Source organism: Pseudochaenichthys georgianus, chromosome 12, assembly GCF_902827115.2.
Source record: "Pseudochaenichthys georgianus chromosome 12, fPseGeo1.2, whole genome shotgun sequence".
NCBI classification, from domain to species: Eukaryota; Metazoa; Chordata; class Actinopteri; order Perciformes; family Channichthyidae; genus Pseudochaenichthys; species Pseudochaenichthys georgianus.
Window position 1 is genome coordinate 3,487,227 of NC_047514.1, and position 26,873 is coordinate 3,514,099.

General features: G+C 42.5%; 1 protein-coding gene across 1 annotated transcript; it reads right to left on the reverse strand.

Annotated features, from left to right (window-relative positions):
* Nucleotides 1–1,920: 1,920 nt before the first annotated feature.
* On the reverse strand, nucleotides 1,921–26,643 carry LOC117456284 (zinc finger protein 883-like). The gene is made up of 2 exons (XM_071204939.1): nucleotides 26,218–26,643; nucleotides 1,921–5,164 (listed from the first exon to the last, which is right to left on the reverse strand). Exons 1-2 carry the CDS (start codon nucleotides 26,408–26,410, stop codon nucleotides 3,771–3,773), a joined length of 1,587 nt encoding a protein of 528 aa, XP_071061040.1. The 5' UTR covers nucleotides 26,411–26,643; the 3' UTR covers nucleotides 1,921–3,770.
* Nucleotides 26,644–26,873: the final 230 nt, after the last annotated feature.

Here is a 26,873-nt window from a genome sequence, read left to right on the forward strand (position 1 = left end):
CTGGAGTCTGCAACGGCTTTACTGGAGTCCCTGCAAGGTACGCTCACTTCTAACAAAGAAGTCTATTTTATCCTTACATTAATGTTCGACAACCCATGCTTTTATGGAGCCCCGAAGAGCTACATAGCTAGCTAAGGCAGATAGCCTTAGCTAGAGCTATTGTTTGCTAACACCATATGTGCCATTGTTTACGTTCAGTTTTTCTTTTCTATAGTTGTTGTTGCTATTTAGTATTGTGCTGCAGTAGTTTGTGGAATTAACAAGTCATTTTGCTGTTCTAGATGATTACATTGGGACTCGTGAGGAGGAACCTTCCCGAACAACGGTTGATGGCAGTGTTCCGTCCACATCGTCATCGAATCCAGAACGGACCCCAGCCGAAGAATCAACACCAACTCAACCACCAACACCGAGTGCCATCACGACACCGCAGCGTGTGGTTCTCGGTAAGAAATAGAAATGGCAAAACGACTGGAATTGTGTTTTGGTTTTTTTAAACCTAGGATCATCCATCGTCAGTAATTAAAATAAGCTATACCACTGTGTGGAAATGCTCCGTTACAAGTAAAGTTTTAGCTAGTAAGCAGCTAGTACAGTTGTGTGTGACATCCTATCATATACATATATTTATATTTATTATCAACAGGCTGGACATAATGTAATTCACTTTCACAATCATTGTAAACATCTAGGGCCAGAACTTTCTTTAGTTCACCTTACTGTTGTTCTGTTTATACATGTTATTCTTATATCCTTGTGTGACCTGTACCTGTCCAGTGTTTTTTCCTTATTGCTAATTATTATCTTATTGTCACCCAGGCAAGAGGAAACGAGGAGGAGAGGATCGGGCCCAGCAGGAACGGCACTTGGACTGGGCCAAAGCGTCTGCTGAGCGGAGATGGGAGTTGGATGTGGCCTTGAGAAGGGAAGAGGCCGTCTTGAGAAGGGAGGAGGCCGCTCAAGCAGAGACCTTCAACCTAGCCTTCCTGCGCACTCTTGGCGAGGTGCTAGGGTGACTGGGCAGCCGACGTGGCCCGTCTCCTCCGTGATACTTCAAATAACCTTAATAGTTATTGTACATATTATATATTTTTTTATCTAGTTAATTTTTAAATGCAACATTTGTACTTCCTTTATTTATTTTCTTTAAAATGTTCATTATTTATTTTTACAATGCCATGTATATTTATGCTGGCTGCAATACAGTTTTACATTTTTTATTTGTATTGTTTAATGGCATGCCTTTTTGATACAACATCTTTTTTTGTATTTTTATACTGCCATCAATAAAGTACTTCTTTGACTTATCTTATCTCTTGTTGATAATGAATTGCACCCAACAGAAAAAAAATCAGATTCACATAAGATATAAACATACATGAATTTATAAAGCAATAACAAACACCATCAGTTAGGAAAAAGCCCCTTAGTTTTAAAGCAAGAAATTGAGTTTGCTAGCTTGAGGTCCTACTCTATTAAGAATACATGTAGAAATTGCTCAAATGTAATACCCTTGTTCTACTAGACTCAAACACATTCCTTATATATTTCAAAGACGAGAGAACAAAAGAAACCCATTCAAGCAAGCTTTTAACATGTCTAGAAGAAAGATTGAGGTTATATTTTAATATATTATTTTATGTTGTGGATACTTTAGCCTCCATCCATGTTTACAATTGTCCACACTATTTAACACTTGCATTTATGAATATAGTTTTGCTGTGTTTTACACTTTAGTATTTATGTTTATAGTTAGCTTTGATATTCGCTTAATTTATTAGAAAGATTTTCTTTTCATGATCTGACATTTCCTCAAATGTTCTTATTATGGGGCAGTACTTACTGGTGCTTGAAATTCAAATATTTACTAAATATTCAAGTCAGATAACATTTGTTTAAAACATTTGACAAACACATGTATATGAAAAAAAAGGATTTATTTATGTTCAATACAATGAATACAATGCATATTTAGGTATTCAGTTAGTGCATCAAACCCTCTCTGATGTCTCATCATAGAGCACAGCATGTCAGCACCATGGATTTCACAAGAAACAAGTAAACGATCGCTTCCACATCCTCCATTGTTGTGTGTGTTTTGTGAGTTGTGTCGCATTGAAGATGACGCCACTGCAGTTTTACCCAGTGTCGCTCCGCCCAAAAAACCCGCCAAAAAGCCGATCGCCCCGCCTACACTGCGTTGCTACCCCAGGTCCTAAACTGTAATGGAAATGCGCCACAGCCTCGAACGGCCAGCAAGGCAGCCCGAGGCCTGAGCGAGGACGCTTAGGGGCGCTTAAACGGGGCTACCCCGCTGCAGTGGAAATGCGCCATAAGACTAGCTGGTCCATTGTAAAGGTCAGTCCACCTTAAATGATCAGCAGGTGAAAGGCAGGACACGGCAACTTGGTCCTGAGGAGAAGTAACGATTATTAAACAAGAAAGTTGTCGAGTCAAGGGGTCAAAGAAATGAACATTTGTGATTATTAGCGAATCGGTTGCAGGTGGGTTAAATCAGGCTTAGGGAGTAACGTATTACATGTAACGGCATTAGGTCATCAGGATACAAAATAGAAAAATGTGTTCCCTTACAGTTGCAGAAGCAAAAACAGTCAGATAACAGGTAAATGTATGTAAAACAGGGCTCATTAAAAAGGTAGGGTAGGTAAGAATGGAGAAACCAGCTCGAGTACGCTAGAATTTGAAAGTATGCAGCCGAGAAAAATCTGCCCCTTCCTTCAGACTTCCTTACAGAGCCCCTCCTCCAACATACACAAACGCGCACATGACCAATGAGGGCCTGAGATAAGTTTGTGCACGAGATGGAAGGCTGACAGGCAGGTAGACCATCCAGTTATTTTAGCCAGGCCGGCTAAAATAACTGGTCATGCTTTTTACAGCGCCACATATTAAAAAATGTTATGTGTTTATTGTCAAAGTATGTAATGTATTCATTGCTATCGGGCTGTTAAGAGCATTCCATGGAATATAGCAAAAAGGGTTTCTGAAGTGAATGACCTACTCCACCTTTAACAGGATGGCAATGATACAAAACATTTAGAAATAAAGAACAATACATCAAATCATCCTATATCTCTAAATGGAAACTTGGAGCCCTCAATCCACAATAAAATGGTTCATCAACAGTCAGTGGTTAACGTATATATATCAGAATATCAGTATGACAAAAACATTAACCATATTGTCCACTTATGTTGATAAAGATGGAGTTCATTGAAGTCTTATATGAATGTTGTGCAAAAATGTTAATCCAGTCAGGCAGATTTTTCTAATTTATGAACTGTTATAAGATTAATTCATTGTCCTCTCGATCAGCTTCTGTTTCCATGAAGCTTTCAAATTTCCCCTCCTCGACTCCCGGAAATGGATTTCAGCGCGCCATGTTGAAGGTATTGTGTGTGTGTGTGTGTGTGTGTGTGTGTGTCAACATCTGTAGCCTGTTATTGTCTCAATATACCGCACTGTGAATTAATTCAAATCAAATATATAAGTCGTCATGAACACAGTTCTGTCCATGAGACAGAGTGCTGTGCCTCCTGTCCTCATTAACGGACTTCTCTTTAAAATGACCGCTCAGAGGAGAGGATTTCTCATTTCTCTAACCGCCTGCTGCTTCCCCTCCTCGACTCCTCCGCTTAAATCTCCTGTGGGCGGGACTAAGACACGAGGATAGGAGTCGAGGAGGGGAATTAGAGAAATGAGAAACCTTCCATGTGTTCAGCTGAGCTGCTGATTGGAGGCTCTGCCTCTCAGTTATCCTCAGTTTGAATTTCATTAAGCTGTGAGGACTGACAACAAACACGCTTGTGTCTTTTTAAATTACAATGCCATTTAAATCTTTTATCACAAACATTGCAGCTGAATATTTCCTCTCCTGTGTGGATTCTCATGTGTTCCTTTAAATTTCCACTCCGTGAAAAAGCTTTCTTACAGACAGAGCATCTGTATGGTTTCTCTCCTGTGTGAATTCTCATGTGTTCCTTAAATTGTCCACTCCGTGAAAAAGCTTTCATACAGACAGAGCATCTATATGGTTTCTCTCCTGTGTGGATTCTCATGTGCTCCTTAAATTGTCCACTCCGTGAAAAATATTTCATACAGACAGAGCATCTGTATGGTTTCTCTCCTGTGTGGCTTCTCGTGTGTTCTTTAAATTGTCCACTCCGTAAAAAAGTTTTTGGACAGACAGAGCATCTGTATCGTTTCTCTTCTGTGTGGATTCTCATGTGTCTCTTTAAATGTCCACTCAATGAAAAAGCTTCCTTACAGACTGAGCAGCTGTGTGCTTTCTCTTCTGTGTGGACTCTCATGTGTCTCTTTAAATCTATATTCTTTGAAAAAGATTTCTCACAAACTGAGCAACTAAAGGGTTTCTCTCCTGTGTGCGTGCTCATGTGTCTCTTTAAATGTCCACTCCGTGAAAAAGCTTTGTTACAGGCTGAGCAGCTGTGTGCTTTCTCTCCTGTGTGGACTTTCATGTGTCTCTTTAAATGTCCACTCTGTGAAAAAGCTTTCTTACAGACTGAGCAGCTGTGTGCTTTCTCTCCTGTGTGGACTCTCATGTGTCTCTTTAAATGTGCACTCTGTGGAAAAGCTTTCTTACAGACTGAGCAGCTGAATGGTTTCTTTTCAGCACTAAACCTTGGATCACTGACAGATTCATGCCTATTTTTCAGTGAGTTTGAGCCTGATGCAGGTTCTCTGGTCTCCTTCCAATCAGCACTGTCTTCAGTGTCAGGTTCATAAGAGTCTTCAGTGTCAGGTTCAGAAGAGTCTCCAGTGTCGTCCTCAGTCTTTGGTTGTAAACTGCTCTCTGGATCTGAGTTCCTGGCTGGTTCTGGTCCTCGACAGTCATCTCCATCAGCTTCTGTTTCCATGTGTTCAGTTTGTCTTTGATGAGGCTGTGAGGACTGAGGTTTCTCTTCGTCATCTTCACTCTTCACAGGGTCAGGAGTGAAAGTGGACTTGGTGATATCAGCCTCCTCCAGCTCCTGAAGCTGCTCTCCCTCCTGACTGATCCTGCATTCCTCCTGTTCCAGCTTAATGTGTGGGGGAGGCTCTGGGTCCTCCTGGTCCAGACTGGTGCTCCACTCCTGCTGATCAGGGAGAACCTCTTCTTTAACCACCACCAGCTGCTGGATGTCTGCAGGAAACAGGAAACACACAGTCAGAAAAAACGGTTAAGTGTTAGCATTTAAAAATTGGAGACATTTTGCGGCCCTAATTAATGCCTTTGTTTTTATACTTTAATATTATCTTTCTTAGTCCCACCTAGTGTATTTTTGTTGGCTCAATTCACCTTATGTAGCCCAGCCCCTTTCCACATCCAGTTAAAAATGAAAAAGTGCAATACGAGTCGATATACCAGTTATTGGAATGATATATTAGATAATAGATAAATAATTACTAAGTAGCAGATGAATGTTGTGAAATTGTTTCAGCAGTTCAGGTGTTTAACAGTCTTATTGCCTGTGGGACGAAACTGTCTCTGAATCTGGTGGTTTTTGTCAGGATGCTGTGGCAACGCCTGCCAGATGGCAGCAGACTGAACAGTTTGTGGCTGGGGTGATGGGGGTCTTTTATGATGTCTGTGAACACCTCTGCCAGCTGAACTGCACACACCCTGAGAACATGGCCAGGGATGCCATCAGGCCCAGGAGCCTTGTGTTGGTTAACCCTTTTAAAGGATTTGCACACATCTGCCCTGTTTAAAACAAAAAGGTTTATAATCATAACCTCTGCAGCGCATCAATCTGCTGCTGTGCGCGCCACATTCGAAATGAGCGAAATGCAACGTCTGGGAGGCTTTTGGTGTCATCCTAGATGGAGAAAATAACCAACATCCCACGCTTTTTGAGACAAATATGCAACTGCGTGTGTTAATAATGGCACGTTTTCACTGCTCATATATAGGCTATGCGGGTTCGGGTCGGGTTGCGGATCTTGTGCCGATGGGTCGGGTCGGGTTGCGGAACTAATTGGCAATATGTGCGGGTAGAGGGGCGGGTTCGGTATTGCACGTCGCGGGAGCGGGTCTTGAAAATCAGACCCATGCAGGACTCTGCCCCCTGCTGCTCCTTTGTAGTCTGTCATTGTTCTTAGTCCCGCCCACATGTTCCGGGTGTTACAGCCTTTGAAGTCAGATTCCACCTTGTCTTTGTACTGTCTCTTTGCAATGCTGATTGCTCTCCGGAGATCATGCTTAGATTTAGTGTACTCCTCCAAATCTCCAGCTCTGTGCGCGATAGTGCGCGCTTCCAGCTTGGTACGAACCTCGCCGTTTATCCAGGGCTTTTGATTTGGGAATATCCGTACAGAAACCTTTGGTACCACGTCATCGATGCATTTCCCAATGTAGCAGATTACTGTGTGTGTGTGTGTGTTGATGTTGTTGTCCTCAAACACACTCCACTCCGTATAATCGAAGCAGTGCTGCAGAGTCCGACTCCTCACCCCATCGCTGTAAACTCCTTGTTTCCGGTCTGTGCCGTTTAAGTTTCTGCTTGTAAGCAGGCAGCAGCAGCAGAGAGATGTGGTCTGATTTGCCGAAGGGAGGGCGGGGGAGAGCCTTATATATAGAATAAACATGGTCCAGTATGTTTCCCCCGCGCGTCGGGCAGCTGATATGTTGGTAGTATTTCGGCAGGACCTTCTTCATGTTAGCGGTGTTAAAATTCCCGGCCACAACAAACGCCACCTCTGGCTGTGAAGTCTCGGTCTTGTTGATAATCCCAAACAGCTGATCGAGTGCTGTGTTGTTGTCGGCTTGCACCGGAATATACACTGCTGTAATCACAACTAGTGCTGCGTACCTGGACTCACATTCAGGTTCAGGTCCGGACTTATAAGTCCGGACCTGAACCCACAGCTTGTGTCAAGTTGTGTGAGTAACTAAAGTGAACTTATTGTGAGCTAATTATCAATTGCAAATAAACTCATAATCAACTCAAACTCGTCAGGTTTATTGTGCTCCCTTCCAACTTGCGTCTACATTTCTCTACAAAGTACAAATGTAAAAAAAATAAAACTTTTTGCCACTTAGTCTACAAATGACTTATGACAGCAACTTCAGTGAGCTACTACACATTTCAAACATTTATTTCATTTACCAAACTAAAGTAACCAAACAGTCCCTGAGCTGACTGAGCCTAAATCCCTAAAACGTTGCTAAAAGGTAGAGTGTAGAGTAGACTATACGCATTACACTGTTACACACCTACTATAAAGTATACACTGTAGTGACTGTACAGTCAGAGTGTACTGTACTGTCTGTACACCATTTCTTTTCTACAACTCTACATGTGTACATTATACAGTACATACATAGTGATGTACATACATACTGTTAGAAATTAAAGTCAATGTTGATATGGCGTAATTTTGAATTAAATACACTATTTAATTTGAATCAGTTTTATTCTGAAAAAAACAGAAGTTCCCACTATTAACTTAATACTTTTATTCTGAAAATTCGTCACTTCCGGTTAGCATTAGCATGTGGCGAAATGCTACGTTTTCAAACCGTGAATCGAAGGTGAAATGACATGTGATGTTGTACACTGAGCACACTGGGATTAGCACTCATTTATTGACGCTGAATAACCTTCATCAGGGAATGTTTAAATAACCACAGACACCAACCTGGGCTGACGGGAGATGGGGAGCGCGCCTCCTTTTGCAATTTCATTTGTACACCACCGCATCTTTTGTGTAATTAAATGCTGTTAACTTTTATAAGCTTCCCTTGACTCTTTTCAGTCTCTCCTGCCTTCAGGGAGGTTTTAGATGGTTTAGAACAAGAAGGAGAATATACGTAAGTGCTAGTTTTATTGCGAGTCCAAGTACCGGTTCCCGACGTTCCGGTTTTAACCGGACTTGAACCGAAACTTTTTATAAGTCCTGTACCGAGTTAACAGTCCGGTCCTGGCAAAAAATAGTGAATCCGTCAGGAACAATGGCGGAGTCCGGGATAGCAGGGTTGAGCCGAGTCTCGGTGAGAATTAACACGTTACAGTTCTTAATGTCCCGTTGAAAAGCAATCCGACTTCTGAGTTCATCTAGCTTATTTTCAAAGGATTGAACATTAGCCAGAAGAATACTCGGAAGAGGGGGACGATTTTCTCGTTTCCTCAGTCTGACCAGCAACCTGGCGCGGGTCCCCCGCTTGGTCTTCCTCCTGCGTCTCTCAGGTGGGATAGCAAAAGGTAGCCATGGCTAGGCCTGTCGCGATAATTGATAAATTGACTTATCGTACGATAAATAAAAATTGACTCGATAACTTTTCTGAGCTCGACAAATTGCCGTTTACATAAGGATGTGACCAGCATTTTAGCTAGGAGCGCCGTGGCTGCCAGGAGCGCCGTGGCTGCCAGGCGCGCCGTGGCTGCCAGGCGCGCAGTGGCTGCCAGGTTACAAAACCTAACTACACATCTCGATTCTCCGGTGTGGCAGTATTTTGGATTCAAGCCAAATCAACGAGGCGAACCAACGGACTTGATTGAGCCGGGCGATGGGTCACATTTGTTTAAAAAAAACTTAGCGACAAAAGCAGGCAATACCACATATTTTAAACTACACCTAAAACACGACCACCCCATTCCGTTTTCCCAGCTGGTAGCAAACACGGCAGCTGGAGATGGATAGCCCCCACCTTCCCGACAGTTTACAATCAAAGATGCATTTGCCCGACAATGCAAACATGTTGGTGTTCCTTGCTCGAAAACTTTGAAAAACAGATTTGGATATGGCCTGTTGAGGCATCTGGGTCTTTGACAGTGGACTGTACACTTGACTGTTGTTTTAAGGAGGTTTTTTTGAGATAATGTGTGCTCATATTTATATATATATATATCTATCTATCTATCTCCTCATCATAATTATTCTATATATATATATAATTTACACAGTGCGCCTGTAAACCGGAGGAGAACGCTGGCATTTCTCCTCCTACTTGAAAGACTACGGAGGGATAGGGTCTGCAAAATTAGTTTATTTTGGGGATGGGCCGGATGGTCCACTTCCTGCCCGGCGCCTCTGCAACGCCTCACGTTGACCATTTGAAATATGTCCGCAATCCTAAGAGCAATGTTTACAGCGTTTCGTGAATCTCGGAAAAACTGTATGCAAGTAGTTTGGAGTAATTAGTGATGTGTAAATCGTAAAAAATTGTAAATTGTCCGCCAGCTTACGAGCTCCCCGTTTGAGCGATCAACTGTGAGGGCATAATTCTCCTTTACTCCTAAGATATCTAACCTTTTTGCCTGTTGACGTTTATGACCAAGCCTGAGTCCGTTATCTCTCTTAAAAGGTCGATGGGAGGACACCATTGCTGCACGTTTGAAGTTTGCAAAAGAGCACCTGGATGTTCCACAGCACTACTGGCAAAATATTCTGTGGACAGATGAAACCAAAGTTGAGTTGTTTGGAAGGAAAACACAACGCTATGTGTGGAGAATCCAAAGGGTTCACATACCTTTTCTTGCAACTGTATATAACGCGTTAACGCAAAAAAAATTAACGCCACTATTTTAACGCGATTAACGCATGTGTATTTTTTGTCCTCGGCCGCCCCGTAGTTTCAGAGCGCATCGAGTTTAAAATACCATCTACAAGCTGATGCTGACAGCCCCGCTCCTGCCGCCCGCTTGCAGCAGACCACACTTCCACGCTCACCGGCAGGCACCGACTGGCCATCGGCAGGACCGGGAGGGTGTGTGTATGTGTGGCCCGAGCGAGCGAGAGAGAGACCTTACGTGCATTGTTGTTAGCATCTGGTGCTAGCTAGCTGCGCTAACGGATATAAGGAGCTGTTTAAATGAAAACAGAGGAGCGCTCTATCCACACAACTGCGCCGAGCACTTGACTTTATGCAGGAAGCCAGACAGCGGGACATTGTACGAGAAGTCAGCACACTCATGATTGCAGGGTCCAGACAGCTCCCGTTCGAGCATATGCCTTGAGTTGCGCACACACACACACACACACACACACACACACACACACTTTGTATTGTATGAGAGAGGTTCCAGGTTGAATTGAGGCGAATATTTGTAATGTTCAGAGGTTGTTGTTTAATATTCATGAGAATATTTGTCATTGTTCAAATGATAATAAACATTAGCATAAAGCATATTTGTCCACTCATATGTTGATAAGAGTATTAAAAACCTGAAAAATATTCCTCTAAGGTACATTTAGAACAGATCAAAAATGTGCGATTAATCGCGATTAACTATGGACAATCATGCGACTAATCGCGATTAAATATTTTAATCGACTGACAGCCCTAATATATATATATTATATCTGCATTATTTGATCCCACTTTATGCTTTGCTCTTGCTGCTTGTTTTACACTGATTTTATATCTTATTTCTTACTGATGTAAAGCACTTTGAACTACAATCCCCTGTATGAAAGGTGCGATACAAATAAAGTTATTATTATTCAGGGCCTTAACACAGAAAATACCTCCCCAAAACACCTCGTTGGAGATACGTCATTGTCCATTGTTTACTTCCTGGATATCGTGATGTAGGAATGGCCAGTAGCCGCGCCCAGAGCTATGACGTGATACGGTCATGCGGTACCCGGAACCAAATGGACCAATCCATGGAGCAGTTATGTTACGTCCGCGGAGCCGTTACGTTAAACCCTCGCCGATTGGTCCAAATTGACCAATCCATGGACTTCCTCACACACACACTCAATGCAGGCAGCTCTGCTGATTTCTCCTCCCTGGCTGCAGGCTGATAACATACAGTTGGGATCGCGGCAAAATTCTCTGCAGACCCATTCTCACAGCGTTTATCAACCTTTTTCTTACTCAATATCAAGCCACACTTATTGTTTTTACTTCGGCTGGGAATTTGTGTGTGCTCAGGATGAGTTTGGCTGTGTTTCGCTGTCGCTAAACAAGGAAACCACACCTCCACGGAGCTCAGCGCGATTCACAACGTCCCGACCAATCAGAGCACACTGTGCTCACAGGGAGGGTGGGGGCTGGGGCTATTGGAGCTGCAACGAGCCGTTAACCCTCTGGAGTCGGTGGACGCGCCGGCGCGCCCAGGTGCGCATAACTTTACGTAATTAATCATATATTTTCGATTATAAGGAGTAGAAATATGATTCAGATAACCGCGGAATCGCTGGAAGGGTAGCTTTCCTTTACACTGTGTGGGATTGGTGGATTTGTGTCTCCGTCAAGGAAATCTCGGCCGGCAGCCATCATTGTCTGAAATGACCAATGGACATCGAGAAATCACCAAGGGCCTACCCACAAAGTAAAAAAAACATAATCCACTTGTCTCCCATCAGTTTACGTCTGTGAGGAGAGAGAGAGAGAGACAGAGAAAATGGCTAAAAAAAACTTTACAGTTGCCAACTTCGCCAGAGATTTTTTTCGCTAGCAGCAGTGAAGATAGAGCCTCAGAACCTGAAGTCTTCGACTCTTCTGAAGAAGAAGAATACAAAGACAACAACAAGGATCCATTTGGACATAGGTAGGTGTAAATATTACACAGGGTTCTTACACCTTTTCCAAAGTCAAATTCAAGCACTTTTCAAGCATTTTCAAGGTGCATTTTCCAGCTTTTCAAGCATCTTACAGCTGTTTTACATATTACATATTTATATACACATACTCAAATGATTATTTCCCTACCTCACATTAAATCAGATGTTCTTTATGCTATAAACAACCAAATGTGTGTTTCGTGATAGCCTTCTAAACGAGAATGAAACCTTAAAGAAAAGAAAACTAAGTTTAATATTTCAAAATGAGTGATCTGTACGTAGACTAGGCCTCCCATATAACCTATCTGAGCCAATATAAAACAATCAGCCAAATAACTTTTCAATAACTTTTTGATTACTATTTTTGAGGTACTTTTAGGTTGGCAGTAAACATAAGTCAGAGGTAAATGGTGTACTTTTACTCCACTACATGTATTTAATACCTTTAGTTACTTCACAGATGTGGATGAATGATGTGAAATATAACCAAGTGTTAAATCAGACTTTAGTTCCACCTGGAGTAAATCCACAAGCTACCCTGCAGTCTACAAAGTCATTCAAACTAGCTGCACCTTTACCAGCTTTGAGAACACTTTCATGACCAATCCTTATAAATCATATCATATATATTATTCTGAAATGGACCAATCTGCACAACGACTACTTTTACTGTCGCTACTTTCACTATATTTTGATTATCATACTTTTCTACTTTTACTTGAGGAACATTTTGAATGCAGGACTTTTACTGTGACAGAGTATTCCTACACTCTGGTACTTCTACTTTAACTAAGTACAAGATCTGAGTACTTGTACTTTTACTCAAGTACAATATCTGAGTACGTATTCCACCTCTGATAGCGTATTAGCCTGAATTGTAGCCACAAAATCACGCAGAGCTGCATAAAAATAGGCTCACAATGGTAACGTGGAAAATAATATTTACAAATGTGTACAATGATTTGTAGGTAATTTTGACTACTCAAGACATCTGACTTATACATCTTCAAAGGAAGACTGTGTTCATTCTACAATTACATGGGATTAAAGCAAAATGTAGTTTTACTTGTATAATACTTCAACTTTATATATAAGACAGTTTGTTTTCATCTGTTTTCAATTAAACAAAGTGTTTGCTTTCAGAATATTAAACTTGTTTCGGCAAATTCAGATGATAAATACAACTTTGAAGCTTGTAACGGCATAATTACAAGCGGAGAACGGACTAATGTAACATCACAGCAAGCATAACAACAGCCGGTGTTTCTTGTGAGTGTTTCCCCGGTACACAAACACACTCGCGAGCTTCCCCCAGACCAGTAATACAAACAAAAATGTGTCTTCGAGTCAATGTGACTGATTTCGATAGAGCAAGTCGCATTTGGTTTAGGCACGAAACATACTACCAGTAGAAATACATTGCTTTCAAAATCGCTCTGTGTCGAATCAATAGATTATATTTCGGAACTATAACACGAAATGCCGTGAGTGCTTCATCCTCTGAACACCACACGATGGCGACTGTAACGCTCCTCTGAAATGATTGTCCCTCAACCGAGTTTGCTATTCAGCTCGCTAACGTTAGCTTAAACAAACATAACATGCAACGTTAGCCTAATCTAAAATGCTCTACTACGGCGTACCTTTCATGTGGCTCGTCAGCGCAGACTCTCCCATCGTTATTTTTGCAAACTTTGCAGGAGGCTACTCGTGGGCTTGACCCTCGTGGGTCATGGCTTGTATTTATCTTCTGCTAGCCAACGCTCGTTGAAACTGCAACCTCCTGGCACACAGTCATCTATCACTCATCAGAATGCCCAGGTCACACGCAACACAAACACTTGCAGGTCGCGCGCACAGCGCGGGAATGCCGCAGCGGAGCTGTTCAACCTTTTTTGAATTTTTGAATTTGTATTTGTACACATCACATGAACCTTGGTATGTAATATGAAGTCATTATTCAGTCCTAATGCATCTCAGTCCCTGCTGTAGTGAAAGTAGAGTGATAAACACCTATTTTACTCAAAATTCAAATTGTATTATTTTCATTTTAGACATGAATAACACATTTATATACAGTGTAATTCAAATATTTCACTGCTTTTGTGATCCTAGGACTTTGGTAACCGAATCTAAAACACCAAAACAATTTGATCACATGAGTAAATTTGTGTTTTCACAAGAGTTTTGAAGATCTTCCGAAAATCGGATGTCAAATTTTAAGCTTTTGAGCTACTTATCTTATCAAACAGTGCTCTAAGGTGAGTAATATGCATATATAGCAATACCAGAGATTGTCCTGAACATTTTGATATGTAACACATGGGGTGCCATGTCAGAAGAAATACATTTAAAAAGGTGATTTAAGAAAACATCTAAAAATCGAGAAAATACCCTTAGACTCCAGAGGGTTAAAGGCAGAGTGAAATTCAGTGAATACACGTAGTTTACAGAGATGCTGTATGAGAAACCAATGTGAGTTTGGAAAATTGCACAATATAAATCTATTCTAGTAGACCTCAACAATGTTATTATGGTCAGTGGAAATGGCCATGACATGGGACCTTTAATGAATGGGAGGCTACAGCTATCTTGATAAACCAGTTTATGACTGGTCAACTCTCGGTCCCGAAATGGTTTATGGTTGTGGGAACCAGAGGTCGCGTTAACCGAATATTTTCCGTCAATGACGGATTTTTTCTAACAATGACGGAAAAATCTGAAAGCAGTCCGTCATTTTGACAGATTAGAACACAACTCGGAACAGCGCCAAAATGTCCACCAGCGGTCCACATTATATTACATCCTTAGTGGCCAGGTAGACTGAGGGCGATCTACTGTGCTCTACTGTAGTCTGTAACTATTATTTAGTAATTCACACCCCTGTCCAGTTGGTGACGAGTGTGTGCATATTAAGTAGCTATTGTCTAGTCTTGTTTTGACTTTGTTGATTACCTCGTTGTTGAACCGGCTTTAGCAATCGCAAAATGTCACGGCAGCTGAGTGTCCGAAGCTTTTTTAATAAGCCCAGTGATTGTGATGATGTTTCTGTGGATAAACGAGGTGAAAAAAGAGGGATTGATGCGGTGGAGGGTGAAGGACAAGCCAGTAAGACTACAACTGACAACGTTCAGCCAGCAGCAGAGGGACAAGCAAGTGGCAAAGAGTTGAAGCGGGAGTACCGGGTTCAGTGGAAGCAAGAGTTTAAGTGGCTAAGGAGGGAAGATGGCAAAATGTTCTGCGACATCTGTAGAAAAGCTAAGACGAGTAACGGATTTGTCCGAGGGTGCACGACGATGCAGAAATCAGCGCTGAATGATCACAAACGCAGCCATAGCCACATCGAGGCATCAAGGGTAATCAACCAGAGTGTGGCAATGATAAAACATGGAGAAATCGCAGGTTGCCTGTAATGAGGCATTAAAAACACAATTGAAGGTTGTGTTGCATATGGCAAACACAAACACCCCGAGCCACCTATATCCCAAACTAATACAGCTATTACAATCTGCTGGATGCCCAGACCTCAACAGTGCGCACACGTACACCCACCATGAGACAGTCAATCAGATGGCGGAGGCGATAGCAATGACCATAACCAGCACTATCGATGACCGCATTGCCAACAGTAAATACGTCGGGGTAATAGTAGATGAGACGGCTAATATCACGGTTGAGAAAATGCTGATCACATACCTGGCACTTCAGCATAAAGGGGAGCCTGAAACCGTGTTTATTGGCAATTATGTAATACCCTCTGGCACTGCAGAATGCATCACAACAAAAATAAAAGATGTGCTATCGGGCCGTGGTGTAGCTATGGCTCGGGTCGTCGGTCTGGGAAGTGATGGAGCGAATGTGATGGTGGGTCGAAAGGCCGGAGTTGCCCAAAAGATGCGGCTAAATGACTGTCCCGACCTCGTAAACATTCACTGTGGTGCGCACAGAACGGCACTGGCTGCGCGCGATGTCTCCTCCATCCAGCCCGTCGTAAACATGACCATTGCCAGCCTCGAGGACTTGATGAATGGGCCAGGTGAGGCGGAGACCACATTTAACGAGGCTTTACAAGACAGCAAGTTCTGTGGCATCATGCTCACCCAGGCAGACACTCAGACCTTTTTACGTGTGCGCACAGACTACATCGCGGAGGTTACTAAATCCATCAAAAAAAGATTTCCTTCGGAGCATGTAGGCATCATTGCTGATCTCGACACCGTGATCAATGCATCTCGCTATCCGGGTGCTGACAGCGTGTTAAAGAGCTACGGACTGGAGGCCTTGGAGCGCCTCTGTGACCACTACGGGTCACAAAGGGATGCAGCTGCGCCACTGGTGCAGAAGGAGCGCATGCTGCGGGATTTCCTCCCAGTTAAGCGCGTGCTTGCAGGATCGGGAAATCCCTTGTTCAGTGAGTCTTGCCGACTTCTGATCACTTCCCTGGGAGAAATGTTTCCCGACTTCAAAACGTTGGCTGAAGTGGCGCTGGTAATTCCAGTCTCCAGTGTAGCAGCAGAGCGCGGGTTCAGCCTTCAGAACAACATCAAAACGGCCATGAGAAGTCGTCTGTCCGAGGCAAAGACCCAACGGTTAATGACAATCGCCTATGCAGCAATCTCCCTTGATGCATTTTACTACGCACCAGCGAGCACCAGTTTAAATCCCTGCGGCCCAGGAGGAAGGTCTGAGTTCAGGCTAGGCTACAGCAGGTCAATTGAGTTGTTCTTGTAAATGTTTTGTTCATATATTAATTGTAATTGTCTCATTTAAAAAGAATTGCATTGTTCATATTTGCCTGTTTAGGCACAATGGTTGCTGTGTTTTGGTGGCCTCTGCTGTGCCGTCAGTGCAGGAAAAAATAAATCATTCATGTTCGTGTTGACATGAAAAGTGACCGCACGCATCTTTTTTTTCACACAATACACACGTTACCAAATAAGGAGTGAGAGTGACGCATAGCCAAAACCTGAAGCTGCGATACTCTGGTGGCTACAATTAGCAGCTCATATTATTAAATGAATAAATAAAAAAATAAAATGACTGGTAATAATGGACTATGACGGACATTTTACGATCCTGTCCGTCCAAATGATGGACAACGAAAAAGTCTAGCGCAACCACTGGTGGGAACACTGGCTTCGAGGCCATTAAGGGTCAGACGCAAGTGATTCAGGGTGCACAGCTGTTTAGTCTATCTCCCCAAATATGTTGTTCACTCTCTGAACTAGTTAAAAGGGCTATCGAGAGAGAGGCGCTGCAGAATTGATTGTGGCATCTCAAGCGTGTGGTCAAATCGTGGCCCGTGACATGCCTTGTGAATTCTCCGGGCCAATACTTGTAATAAACCACCAGTGTTTGACATCAAAGCTTAAACTCTCCTTGTGTCTCTCCGAGTCCTGACTCTCCATTGCTACAGAAGTTTCATCAACATCAACTATTCCTTCGCAAATTAACATCACATTGGAAATGGGCTGAACTTGTCCTGGATTTAATTTTTCCGATTTTTTTTTCCCTAGGAGGAGTTACAATGCGTGAAAAATGAAAATGTTTCCAAAAGGCCAACTTTCTCGGGGGCGGGGCTAATGGAAGCCAATTACAAACATGTCCGCAATTCCATGAGGAATGTCTGTGCCAACATTTATGAAGTTCGGAGAAACTATATATGACTACCACACAATAGGGGGCGCTACGGAGCTATTTTAACAAAAAATTAAGATTTCGTTTTCTTACATTCTCGAAAATGTCGTGGGCTGTGACGTGTGTCCCAAGTTTTACGTACGAAGCTCATTTCACCCGGATAAGTGTGCAACATTTCAGGTCAAACAGACAAACGGTACGACTATGTAAATGTTTCCAAGATTATTTACACATAGGTGGTGCTAGCAAGCATGTTGGACAATTTTAACCCATTGACTCCAGAATGTCAAATGTTTCACCGGTCCTGGCGTCCGTGCAAAATTATACAACTTTTGAAGTGCCCTAAAGCCCTCAAAAACAGGCAGCAGAATAAGAATAATTCCACCAATAACAATAGGTTCCTCGCACTTCGTGCTAGGACGCCATTGGGTCTGGGTGCCGTGTTGGCGGGACATTGCGGGCTCGCTGCTCCGCCCTTTGAGGCTCGAGGAGCGGACAGTGTGAGCTGGGTTACTGGTGTCGTTTCCTGGTTGCTGCGAGACACCGCGGAACTCAGCCTGAGCACACACAAAGTCACAGCCCGAGGAAAGATAAGACCGAGTGAGTGTTTCGCCGCGATCCCAACTCGTCTAATACCAACGTTCAGGGAGCTCTACGCAAGTCGATGGGACTCCCTGATTAGAGATGTCCCGATCCCCGGATCGGATCGGTCCCCGATACTGGGTTTTAAGGTGGATCGGGATCGGCAGATCCAATTAAATGTCATGACCGATCCATATTTAATATTTCCCATGATTCGATTGTTACGTTGTATGTCGTTGTTGTTCTATTGCATCAGCCGCCATTATCGAGTTGGAAAAGTGGAACGGACACATATCGTTAGCTAGTTAAAATGTCTGCAGTTTGGCATCATTTTAAAATAACTACAAGTGAGTCGCCGACTGCGACATGCAAAGTCTGTGGTGTGGAAGTCTCACGAGGTGGTACTAACAGGGTCTACTACAACACCACAAACCTAATAAAACATCTTAAAAAGCACCACCCCGAGGAACACGCCGCCTACTGTAAAGCGACAGCGTCTGCGACTGATGGACTCCATCAACAAACACTGCGGGACAGCTTGAAACGAAAGGATTTACTTCCTCGAGACTCCGAGAGATTTCGCAAGATTACTGAGCTGATTGTGGAGTGCATAGCAGAGGACGACCAGTCAATTTCACTTGTGGAAAACTCCGGTTTTTGTCGTCGAATAAATTATTTGGAGCCGCGCTATGGGATGCCATCCCGCCATTACATTGCTGAAAAAGGCATCCCAGCCCTGCACACCAAGGTGCATGAACAAGTGCAGCGGCACCTAAAGTAGGCTACCTCAATCGCCCTCACCACAGACCTGTGGAGTTCAGGTGTAGCCCCGATGTCGTACTCAGTGTGACCGCCCACTGGATAGACTCCAGTTTTACTTTGCACAACGTGGTGCTACATGCAAGTGAGCTGCGTGGCTCTCACACTTCAATGCTATCCGGAATGCTATAGAAGAGATGCTCGCCAAGTGGGACATCGATAATGACAAGGTGCATGTTGTTATGAGGGACAACGCCGCCAACATGAAGAAGGCAAGTCTTCTTGCTATTGACCACTGATGTTTAGCTACGCATTACCCACGTCAGTAAAGTTCATGCTAATTCCGTCAACAGCATCTTTTAATGAATGGTCATGGGGTAAACTTCCATTTGATGATTTTGACATGATATACTGGATGTATATTAAATGTTCCCTATTCCCAATTATAATTACGTGTGCCCTGGATTTATTTAAAATGATGTCTAGATAACGTGTCTTTTAGACGGCAACCACGTCAATAGGCTAGCAGAAAAGTTAGCCTAGCTTGTTGTCAGCTGACTCACGTCAGCTTAGCCACTAGCACTAGTTGTTATTGCGACAGAAAAGAATTAAAACGAAACATTAATATCCTGTTTTATGTCTTATCTAAGACTACAGGCTTTCAATACGTTTGTTAGACTTGGAAGTAGCCTACCATATTAATGACAAAACAGCTAGTTTTGAGAGGCTACCTATCAGCAGTAAAAATATTCAGTGCAACTTTTGAGATGTTAAAATCTCAAAAGTCTCATCAGATCATAATGGTTTGGAGGTATCATGCAGATGGTGGACCATAGTGTATAAATTACTCACAAATGTTATGGACATTTCCAGAGGTTTGTTTAATAAGTTAAGGAAAGTCCAGAAATGTATGTAAGTCAATGAGAGGTAAAGACGTTACCTCTCATTGACTTACATACACTGCTATCAGTTTTGCAACCAGCAGATGGCTGCACTCCATTTGATACTATTGTGACATCGACTGCTTATTTTCCTCACTGACAAGTATCAATAGGCTATTGATATTCATCTATCTATCTCTCGCCATCATCCTCTCTCCCAATCTCTCGACTGTAGGCATTTGCAGACATGGGGGTGCAGAGCCTGGGCTGTTTCGCACACACACACACACACACTCCAACTCGTGGTCATCCAAGGCCTTCTTGCCCAGCGAAGCATCATCTATGCTGTCGCCAACGCACGGAAGCTTGTGGGTCATTTTAAGCATTCCCCAAAGGCCTACTCCATCCTCGAAGACATCCAGGTGGTTATCATTTTAATATTATTAGTAGTAGTAGTAGTAGTAGTAGTAGTACTATGTTATATTTTTAGTAATTGCACTTTCCCCCCTCCCTGTCATGTCATTGTAAAGCAATCCATCATTAGGCTACACTAGTGTTGAAAGGATGTTAGCCAACGAATAATTAACCTAAATATAGAAGCATTTTGAGTGGCCTACTAGAAAAGCGATACACACAGCTGATTTATTTTAATTATTATCATTATTATTACTTTACAGAAAGACCTGCACATGCCAACACAACGACTCCAGCAGGACGTGTCAGTCAGATGGAATAGTACTCAGTACATGATGCTGGTAGGCTAGATGGATGGAAGGAATGAATGCAAAGAATGAATAGATTTTTTTTTTTTTTACATGTGAATCAGCCGAAATACATTTAGATGTGAGTTCTACTTGTATTTTACACATGAATGTTAAACTAACATTTATTTACTTATTTTGCAGAGCCTTCTTCAGCAAAAGAGGCCGCTCAGTGTCTATGCAGCGGACCACGACCTTCCATGCATGCCCTCTGCCAAACAATGGGTGCTTATGGAGAAGGCAGTTGTGGTCTTGAGTCTATTTGAAGAGCTGACCAGGGCAGTGAGTGCTGCGACTGCAAGTGCCGCGGATGTGATCCCTGCAATAACTGTCCTCAAGCGTCATCTTTCCCGTGAAGAGAGCACAGATGCTGGAATCAAGACTATGAAGAGAACACTTCTTGAGGCTGTCACTGAGCGCTTCGACTACGCTGAGACTGAACCAATCTACTCCGTTGCTACATTGGTTGACCCAAGATACAAAGAAAGGCAAGTCCTGTTTGATTCAAAACTTCTTTTGCGATATATAATTGCTCAGGCCTAATCAATTCACCACTTGATTATTAATTATCAAATGTTCCAAATGTTGTTCTATGACATTGACAACAATAACTTCGATATGCTAAGGAAACGACAAAATATGTTAGGAAACAAATAATCCTTTTTAACTAAATGAAATTCTATCCATTTTCAGATTCTTCCCAAGTCCAGACCACAGGAGCTTGCCAAGGAGGGCTCTCATTAGAGAGGTGGAGATCATGGAGAGAAAGAGGAAGGCTGGCAGTGAGGTGTCTGCAGAAGAGCCACCAAGAAAGTCGCCACCAAGAAAGTCACCATGTCGAGGCGGTGTAGGCTGTGCAGCTACAAACAGCAGCTTTGTCAGTCTATATGACGAGATCTTGGAGGGGAATGTGGTGGAGTCGAGGCCTGTGAGTACGTCAGCAGTCGTCACTCAGGTGGAGGCCTACCTGGTTGAACAAACCATCCCAAGGTCAGAGAATCGTCTACACTACTGGCGAGCACATGCTACACAGCGACCCGCACTGGCTGATACAGCCATGAAGTTTCTTTGTGCACCTTGTACATCTTGTAAAAACCTGCACTACACTTTGAAGAAGTCAGTGCAGTAGATTAAGATGGAGGAAATAAGGAGCTCTATTTGTAAAAATGTTTATGTTTAAGTTTAGTGATTACATGTCTCTGAGATCCCTTAATTACCACACTGTGAAAAATAATAAGTTCAGTTTACTTGAAAAAAAGGATGGAAACTCGTTGTCTCAAATAAGTACCAAAACGTTGTGTACGTTATGTTATGTTTACTTTATGTGTACAATTAATGCAAAGATTTTTAAGTTATGGTTACTTACTTCCAAGAAGTAAAGTTTAGTGAAGCTTACTTTTTACTGCTGTTAAATGAGTAACCTTTTGAGTTGTATGTTGGATAGTAAAGTTTACCTGCAGAATATTCATACTATAGTTTCTAAACTACTGGCAACTTGAATAACGAAAGTCCTATTTAACAGAATAAAGGGAACTGAAAAAAAAATGCTCTTATTTGTGATAGTGAGAGAATAAAAGCTATTGAGCACACCTTGGGTGCCTGTCTATTTCCTAATGTATACGAAATTAATGCTGTTTGCCAACACAAAAAGTGATATCGGAAAACCGGTATCGGGAAATATCGGAATCGGATCGGAACCTATATGAAAATATCAGAATCGGATCGGAAGCTAAAAAATGAGATCGGGACATCCCTATCCCTGATAGTTGAAAATCGACACTAAAAGGTCCCCCCACTGTGTTTGATAGTGGCGCCCAGTGTTGGGCAAGTTACTTCCAAAATGTAATACAATATACTTATTACTGTATTTACTAACTTACATTACAATATTACTGTCTCTGAAATGTAATGAGTTACACTACTTTTGAGTTACTTTACCAAAATAATCACAAAAAAATGGCTAGGTATTTTAAATGCTAAAATGTAGTTTAGTGCAGCTCATTATACATTGAGTGAAGGGCAAATGTGGTATAGCATAACAACTGTTTTAGGCCATTAAGGCTACTAACAACTTTTATTACACAGCTTAGTTGAGTACTCTATGCTGATTGATCGATGTGACACGTTGTTAATCTAGTAGTACAGACCACTGTCAAGGACTATAATGAAGGTTGCTAAGGAGGATCAAAAAAAGAGAAAGGAAAAGAGGTTAAAAGACGGAGCGCTGTACGTCAGATAAATCACCAGAAAAAGGCAGAGAGGAAGTAAACAATAACAGGAACAAGGAATGGGCTCTGTAGTTTTGTTTAGTATGGCCGTGTAATAAGCGGGATAATGCGTAGGCGGTCATTATAGGGAAAAGAACACCCGACAGGCGGATCAGGGAACGACACGAAGCGGAGGGATCTTGATGAGCCTGAATGGCAGGCCAGGTTCCAGAACAAAATTACTCGGGGTGCAGCTGAGATTACAGGGGGTGCAGCAGTAGTAGGTTTACGTGAGCAATAGCGGCCGGCAACAACAATGAAAATAGCATTGATGTTATGGTCCCCAATGAACAGATTATGGCATGTATGTTGTTTTGAAACCAAGCAAGTGAGAACATTTCAAGTTAAAGTGCAATCCTGAAATATTTCATCCATTCCAAACCGGACTATGGCACAACAGCTTCAAAACTGTACTGGTTAAAACAAATGAGAACATATTGTAAATCAAGGCAAATATTATTTGAACCAGCTCATGGTTTGAAATGGCAAACATTGAAAGGCAAAAGTATTATCAAAACCATGTACATCATCACCTTGGTCCCATCATATACTCTGGGAAGAGATTATTTACTGTGCTTGAAAACTGGTATCACATCATCATGTGAGGTTGACTGGAGAACATTTCAGCTGCAACATCAGCTTGTTGATAAACTTGGGATATATGAAATATTTTTTGTAGCCTTTCGGGTGTGAAGGCATCTGTGCTATTGTATGCATTATTTTTGACCCAACATTTCTACAGATATGGCAGAATATGGCACTATTTTTACATGAATATTCTAGCCAGTGTCTATTTTAATACCACGAGCTGCAAAATGACCGCCTTTTGGGCGAGAAGACTGCAGCTCCGGGGGCGAGGGCAGAAAGTCAGGCGGGAGTAAGCTAGTGTCCAAGACGGCGGGTAACGTAACGTCCCCATCTGAACTGTTGCTATTGTCTGCAGTAGATGCAGTGTTGCTGGCGTTTGGTGAAGGTTGCTTTAACTATTTTTGTATAAATGAGTTATCCACAGGATGTGTGTCCACAAATGTGGAAGCAACTTTGGAAATTATGCACGCGCAGCGGAGCAGGTCACGCGCACCTGACACAATTTGTTGTTTGTGTTTTTCGCTCCATTCTCTTTTTTGAATAGAGGGTGCATAACATTCAGGTGCAATGCATGCCTATGCACCCCCGTAGAACGGGCCGGCTGAACGGTAAACACCAGGCTACTAATCTACCGCACATTTTTTCTCTGGTGTTGATATGTCTCGCGGTGTTGGTAAATTCTTAAAAAACAAAACACCATTTAATTTCGGGTTAAAATGTGTTGTAACTTGTAACTGCGTTACATACTGAGCATTGTAACGGGTAGTAAACAATTTTTTATTTACACATGTTATTAGTAATGCGTAATATTCCTTCGTTACAGCAAAAAGTAATACATTACTGTAACTCTGTTACTTTTGTAACGCGTTACACCCAACACTGGTAGAGCCAAGGGATTCTGGTGTGTGAGGAGTTCCACTGATTGGTCCATTTGGACATGGCAACGTCACCATACTCGGGAAGAAAAAAATGGAAAAAGATAAATCTCCAACGACGCGTTCTGGGAAAGCATAGACAGGTATTTTCTGTGTTAGAGTTTTAGGGTGCGTTCACACCTGCCTTGTATAGTCTGGTAGAATCGAACCCTGGTGCGTTTAGCCGCTTGGTGCGGTTCATTTGGGTCGGTGTGAACGCAGTCCGAGACCTCTTAAGTGAACTAAACAACCGGACTCTGGTCCGCTAAAATAGGTGGTCTCGGATCGCTTGCTTGCGAACTCTGGAGCGGTTCATTGCTGGTGTGAACACAGTCCGCACCAAAACATAGAAAGCGCAGTATTTACGTGTCACAAGAACGCGGATATCTTCAAAAATCTTTAGCGAAAGAGTCTTTTAAGACATCCGCGGTTGTTTAGTTAAAGAGTAAAGCAGAATTAAGTGTTGAACAGTGTCGTGTAAAGTAAAAATTCTCCGTCAGCTACATAAAAGTAAAAACACCTGTCGTCGGTGAAACGCCCCTCCTCTGCAGATTGTCTCATGGATAATGCTGCACATTATCCCGATTATTACATGTCCACATTCTCAACATAGTAACAACATGACTCCCAATATTACTGAGTTACTAAAGCGTGCGCACGAGTTACTAAAGCGTGGCCTCGTTTTGTGTGTGTGTGGGCATTTGTTTATGATAGTATCGTTCGTTCCGGTGCACTCCGGCAGGACTAGCACATCGAGATTAAACGAATTTCTTTCACTTGGGAATACACATATAAATATGGAGAACCAGATTTGTGTAAATTACTGTTCATGGTCATTTGAAAACAAATGCCGGGGGTGTCGGACACACACAAACACACCGAACACGCACACACAGAGCGGAGCTGAGCACACACACACGCACACACACATCATGCGCCCTGGTGACAGGACATCTCCTTCATAAAACGAGGGGGAATACTCTGGTAGTTCGATGTGTGTAGAGTGTGTGTGTGGTTAAACGTAGCAGCCTCGATCTCTATTCAGCGGTCCTAATGAAGGGCAACGCAGTGAAGTAAACAGTAAAAGGCACCGCTCTTTGCAGCTGGTGCTGCTCTTCTCAGATTCTGCTGAATTACACGTTACTGCCTCCAGTGCCCTGTACGACGAAGCCAGTTCAACAGACCCTGGATATGTTTGATTTACCCGGCTTAACTAACCCTAACAAACGCGATGTCGCTAAGCGGTCCTACGAAGCTGGTTATTAACTCAGCAAATCAACCAGGGTTTCTCTGTCCGGTTGAGAGTGCGTTCACGTGAAAGGGACGGGGTTACCAACATTTGACCAATCACAAACATGGAGACGCGTGCTGACAGCGCAGCATCATACTTGAATGCATAGTGTAAATAGCAAATCCTGCTTCGTAGTACAGGCCACTGGTGCCACAGAGATTTCATAAAGTGAAGGATGTTTTCCTTCTATAAAACAGCTGTGGGCAGCAGATTCTGTGAGTCACGGACAGGAATCCCTCAATTTAAATAAAACGAGGCCATGCTTTATTAACTCGTGCCCACGCTTCATTAACTCGTGCGAACGAGAAAGTAAAACGTGGCCACGTTTTATTTATTTTTCTCTCAATTAACCCTCCAGGGCTCCGTACAAACCGAACCTTCTGAAAAATAAAACAATGTAACAAACTGTGGTCTGGTGCGCCCCAGAGAGCGGACTATTAGGTGTGAATGCACCCTCGCTACGGGGTGTACTTTGAGGGTTTGTGACTTTGCAGACCATTTACATGCATAAAAAGCTATATAACACACAAGGGGATGGTTAATAACCAGAAAAGCATGTCATGGGACCTTTAAGAAAAAAACAGCCTACATCACAGCTCTATATAGGGTTTCATTTATCTTGTTGGCAGCTCATCCCTTAAAAACAGAAGTCTCAGAGTGTATATATACATATACATATATATACACACACATATATATATATATATATATTATAATAACATGACATATGAAGGGTATATTTCAAGCTTGTTATGTAAATAAGTTATTAGGCTTCTTTTTATCTACTAAGATTTGTTAGAAAATGTAATCAAAATGTTATCAACATGAATTGACACATGAATACTACTGTGTAATATATTTGTACATACATATTTAAGAATTACAATATGAGGAAAGCACAAGTTTAATTTGTGGGCCGATTCAAAATGGCCAGGGTCATTTGGCCCCCGGGCCGTAGTTTGGCCTGGTTTAAAGTGTTAATTAAGAATAAAGGTAACAGACCTGCTCTGTGTATCCGAAGCTGAGGCTGTAAAACAGCGTCCAGTAGTTTCTGGAGTCTCTTGTTCTCCTCTTTTGAACGAGACAGCTCCTCCTCGTACTCTGCCATCGTTTTTTCAAACAGAGCAAATATCTCTTCACCAGGAGGAGTGAGTAGCAGCTTCTTCAACGAAAGCAGCATTTGGTCTTTACTCATATTTACTAGATCACCTTTTCCTGCAAACTCCGTTGAACACACTGTTTCTTTCTCTCAATCAAACTCTCAATCTGACTAGTGTTACCAACGTGTTTCCAGCTAGCATGCTAAGCTAGCTTAGCTAGTTTAGCTAGCTCCGAGGTAAACGCTCTCGAAAAAAGAGCACACAGTCCATTCGGAGTATTATCCAAACGCACAGATGATGGATCAGTAGTGCTGGAGCTCACACAATGTCTCAGGACAACAGAAGACAGAGAACCGTAGCGACCTAGCGACGAAACGCCACCCGGGTTCTTCTTCTTCTTCTTCTCTCGGTTTTTCTTCTTCATTGGTGTCTTTTGGCGGTTGGGAAACCAACTTGTAGGTGCATTACCGCCACCAACTGGACTGGAATGTGTACAAGAGACTGCAGAAAACAATAAACAAAAGAAAGAAAAGAACCAAAACTCTGGATTATTTTTTA